At 29.1% G+C, this 5323-nt stretch overlaps 1 protein-coding gene across 1 annotated transcript; it reads right to left on the bottom strand.

Annotated features, from left to right (window-relative positions):
- Positions 1-1278: 1278 nt before the first annotated feature.
- On the bottom strand, positions 1279-2025 carry LOC114177013 (uncharacterized). Its single transcript, XM_028062231.2, has 2 exons — positions 1778-2025; positions 1279-1701 (listed from the first exon to the last, which is right to left on the bottom strand). Exons 1-2 carry the CDS (start codon positions 1907-1909, stop codon positions 1450-1452), a joined length of 384 nt encoding a protein of 127 aa, XP_027918032.1. The 5' UTR covers positions 1910-2025; the 3' UTR covers positions 1279-1449.
- Between the last annotated feature and the right edge of the window lie 3298 nt (positions 2026-5323).

Genomic DNA, 5323 nt, shown 5'->3' with positions numbered 1-5323 from the left:
ATCATAGACTATGCATTAATTAAGAAAATTTAAACAATTTTTTATTTTTGCAAAATAAAAATAATAAATTATAATCTTGAAAGTTAGTTGAAATTATGTATAAAAAATGTTATAAACTAAATAAGATGAGGACAAATTTATAAACTAGTGAAATAATTCTTAAGTGATGTGAAATAACTTGCACTTTTTACATAGAAAAATAAGAAGAACGATCATGTGCAGGAAGTATCTGATTGATTCCAACCACGCATGCAACAACATCATTTCAGTTGCAGAAGCTACTGCAACGCAACTGGTTTAAAATAGTTGCTAGCAACATACCCAATATCATTTGGAACTTTACATGCGACTGTGTCTATTTTGAACAAATTTCTTTATAAAGATCTCTGGAAAAGAAAAAAAAGAGGAATTAATTCGTGTATAAATTAATTAATTTATAACTTAATTTTAGGTTAACCTTAAAGAGTGAATCAAACATTCACAGCCTAAAACAGAAGTTAAAGATTCCTTTCTTGTATTAACAATGGTCTCTTTTCATGTGTTCAATTATCATCGGCTTAATTTGATCGGCTTAATTTGAAGTATGAATCTAAATATCACATCAAATAAAATATGAGAAAGTTAAACATAAAAAAAATAAAAACTTACAAATTTATTGTCTTAAAATTTTAATTGAGAGTGTTATCAATTCCTTATATAGTTGAACTTAAGTTTGATATTGTATCTTTTTGGTGAACATTCCGTACAAAGAACCAAATCTTCCATACAAAGAACCAACAAGCTTCAATATTCCACCTCCCATATACATAAGGTTCTTATTGTATGTATGTATATACCTCTCTCTTTTTAGAGATTCTTATGATTTCAGCTTTATAGAATGGAAAATGAGTTTTTGACAAAATATTTTTTTACAAACTTGGCAAAATTTATATAATAATGATTAAAGCAGATTTTATTTTTTAATTAAAAGGAAGTAATAAAATAAAAATAATACTTTTTTATCTTACTTAGTATTTTGAAAAATTTTGTTAAAAAAGACTTTGTTAATGTATATTTTTCCTTACACATACAACACATTTTTGAATGATATAGCAATGATATGGAAAACAACCCATGAGATGAAGAATGTTTGGGCATGCACGTGCCCACATGGGCAAATTTCTGAATTCACTAACATTTAGGACACGAGATCACATGTAGAGTTCCATGTATGCATGACAATAAAATACCAGTGAAGTCCTTTTGATAAACAACTCATGACTACATGTGTAACACAAATTATCAAACAGTTATAGCTTCTTTAACTAAAGGTTTACACTTTGCTCTTCTTACACAGGGTGGCAATGGACTCAGTTTCAAAGCCAAAATGAAGAGAAAGTTACATGGATATATATATTCGATTATGCAATTGTTATTATTTTGTGAGAGAATAGTATAGTAGATAGGAAGCTAGTTGCGATTGGAAGTGGTGGTATGGTCAGTAGTAGTAACTGGGTATTTCTTAGCATTCTTGAGTATTTTTGTGAGAGCTGCTTGTCCAAGATCAAGCCCACAAACATCTGCAAGACGCACTAGATAAAGCAAAACATCAGAAAGCTCTTCCTCTAAGTGCTCCTTATCATCACTACTCCAATTGGGTAACCCCTTTGCAACCTCTCCTTTCCACTGGAATATCTCAGAAAGCTCTCCCACCTCTCCAACCTGCACACATAATAAACTTTGTTTAAAGAAATCTCAGTATCATAACATAATAATAACACATTAATCTGGGACTTACAAGAGCTAGAAGAAGGTTTCTGGGACTGTGATATTGTTCCCATCCTCTCACTTGAGCAAACTCAGCAAGCCTTTTGCTAAGTTCGTGAAGAGAAACATCTCTTTTTCTAGGAAACCCATTAGAGTAGTCCATTTTTGGTAAGAAAGAGGGTTGTGTTTGGTTGTTTGGTTCATCCAATTTATAGACAACATGGGGGAGTGGGGCTACAAGATAGAAAGAAAAAGAGAAGGTGAAATAATGAGAAATATATTCGCATTTCCTTTCTAACTAATATATGCACTAAGTGGTGTAGTGGAGAGACACTTGATTGGTTTTTTGTGTAGGACAGTAATGATGGAGGTGGTGGCATGACTTGAAATCACTTACCTACACCTGAAATATATTATTTTCTCCTCTTATTGCCTCTTGTACATATCTCTAGCTATAGAATCTAGCACTCCAGTTAATTTGTCCCTCTTTGGATTTATCTTCTTGCATGCCTCCTGAATTTTCATACAATAGGATCATTCTCTTGCGCATGGATTCAGTGTGGACACACAAACATCATCTCAGTTACTCGTGTCGTTTATGAATCCCAAATATTGCGATTCCTATGGGGAAAATATGCAAAATCTAATCTATCCACAAAGTGTCTCTAAAATTCATCGCAAGGACACGTCGCGGATACGATACCATTATCTGTGCGAGACACAAATGATGATCATTGCATTAATAATAATAATAATATCAAGTATTTTTACATTCATCCAGTTATAAATTATCGAGTGTATAATAGTGTTAGGAATTCAAGTAGAAGTCTAAATCTTACATTGGTTAGAAATAAGAAAGTAGAGCATTATATAAAAATAAAGACCCATAAACTCATAGTGTTAAAGTTTTAGATTAAGAGTAGAGTCAATATTTTATATGATTGAACTCAAGTTTCTTCAACTTACAAAGTCATCTTGTAAAAAAAAGAATCATATATAAAGCATAAAAAGAATTAATCATCAATAAGTTAAAATCAATTAATAAACATATATGTAAAACATGAACAAAACCAATCTGTCTAACGTGATTTATTTTAAAAACTAGTGATATTTATAGTTTGTAAAGAAAATTTTTGGAAGGATATAAAAGAGACCAATTTTCCATGAGGGAAATGAAGGAGAGGGAGCTAACAGGCCCATGAGATGCTTTTCAGGTTATTGCAATCCACCTGGAGTTTATGCTTGTCCTCACATGTTTGTCTCGTGTGTAAGAGCTTAGTTAATTGTTTAATTATAAAATTGATATATATGAAACAAAGAACGAATATTTTATCAAGGATAAAAACTTTATCAATAAAAAAAATAATTGTTTAAATTTCGTTTTTGTCTGATTAGAAATTATTTTAGAATAAGTTTCTTGTTACCCGTCATCTTGAGTTAGTTATGAAAAGTTATATAGACATAGGAGATGAAAGTCTTGTACGTGATTTCTCTAAGATAAAGATGTATATAATTAGTTCATGATTATAAGGATTATGTTCAGATTATTGATCATAGTTTTATGTGTATAAATTTCACACTTTCCTAAGTGATAAAAAAGTTTGAAGCTTAACTTTAAAGTAAACAAGCTTTATTAGGTAACGAAAACTATTTATGTTTTGATAGGATAAATAATTTAGATACGAAGGTAATTCGATCATAATATCTTGATCTTTATACAAGGTTTGTGTTTTGTTTGAAAATATGTAAATGTTTGAAGTTGAGAATAGTTTGTTTGTTATATTTGCTTTAAGGATTGAATTGAAATGAGCAGAAAATGTATTTGAGCACATTGTATAAAAATGATTTATATATTTTGAAACAAGTTTAGTTTATGAAGATGATTTTTTTTATAATTTTCACTCAAGTGACAAATCTTCCTTCAAGCCAAAATATGACAAAAAATATTGTTCTTAGCTCCATTAATAAAAAAATAGAGTAGAAAATTAATCTTTACTTTGATCCTAAATATAAAAATAACTATAATGTTACTTTGTATATTTAATTGATTTATGTTTTTGTTTTAAGTGAAATTATATTGTATGAATATAAGGTCAAAATTTTGGAATGATATGTGAATAATTGTTTAAGTGTTGTATATTAAGTAATCAATGTTATAACAAAGATCTCTTTGTTTTTAATTAATAGTCCAAGTCACATAACTAACTTATCAGGTGATGAGAAGATATATAAGGATGAATTTCTTGCACACCATGACTTAGATAAATATGTATATTGGATCGTAAAGAACTTATCTTGATCTATATTATTCTTAGGTTCACTTGTAAATTTAAGTCTTGTTTTAGATAAAATGTTAGTATCTAGTGAAGTATATTTAATATGAGAGTCATCCCAAAGATATCAATTTATATTTCTTTTATTGAATATTGTTTGATACATATAAACTCATTTGTGGTTTATAGTTAACATGTTTTGTATTGATGAAATGATTATGTATTTGAGAGAGAGTGAGTTGATTGATTTGAGGAGATATAGAGGAGAAAGTGACGTTGTTTGTTTTGAGGCATGGAGAGATGAGAGTGAAAAGATTTGAAGATAAAATTGCAGCTTCATGAGAGAATCAAGCCTATAGAACTTGATTGTCACATTATCTGACAAAAGCTCGTTGATGGCATTATCCATCTTCTCCATGTTCCTTCAACAAGTCAACTTGCTTATATGTTTACTAAGTTAGTGCATCTTTCTACTTTCCGGGTTGCTACTTCCAATTTAGATCTTTACAATGTTCATATCCATCTTGAGAGGGGTGATAGAGATATTATATTTTTTATTCTATTTTATTATTATCAAATATTGTGTTTTATGATGGTACATATTTTTCCTTTAAATCATGAAATTTTGTACTCTATATATTTGACAAGTTTATGATAAATCGGTATAAAAGTTCTCATTGAATTGCTCTTCATCGAACACCTATTGTGGGTATTTGTAGATATTTTTTCTTTTCATGACTTTTACGTATCTAACTACAAAAGTAATAACTTCAATAAATTGTAAACTTTAAGATAATTTTTGTTGAGAACTATTCGAAAAAAGTGGCTTAAGTTCTCCATTATGTATTTAAAAAGATATAATGCAAGAAGTAATTAATCATGATGATATGTTGAGTCCTTCCAAGTAATTACAAAAAATGAATTTGGCGTTACTTTAATGTGTCAACCAGCCAATTCCTTGCAACATAAGGAATCATCTAAAAACATTGAGTGAAGTCATTCCAATATAAAAAAGAAAAGTCACCTAAACAAATACTGATGAGTTTGTTAGAGTATTGGTGGAAGCATTTGAAGACTTTTTATTTAGTGAAATCCAATAATCACATTCAATATATATAAGAAATCGCCTAAAAATATTGTTGAACTTGTTGTAGTTTTATATAGCGGCAATCATGAAAACTAAAGGTTTCAATAAATATAAAATCCCACCATTGAATGAAGTGCAGTCGAATATTAATATAAGAAGTTTTAAATTATTTAAAATCTAAGTGATATCCATTGTAGATATTCCTTCCCTCTAATTT

The sequence above is a fragment of the Vigna unguiculata genome, chromosome 3, assembly GCF_037176805.1.
Source record: "Vigna unguiculata cultivar grain cowpea cultivar isolate G323 ecotype 2 chromosome 3, ASM3717680v1, whole genome shotgun sequence".
In the NCBI taxonomy this organism is placed as follows: Eukaryota; Viridiplantae; Streptophyta; class Magnoliopsida; order Fabales; family Fabaceae; genus Vigna; species Vigna unguiculata.
Note: the sequence above shows the minus strand (reverse complement) of the source record. Positions and strands in the feature narration are given on the sequence as shown.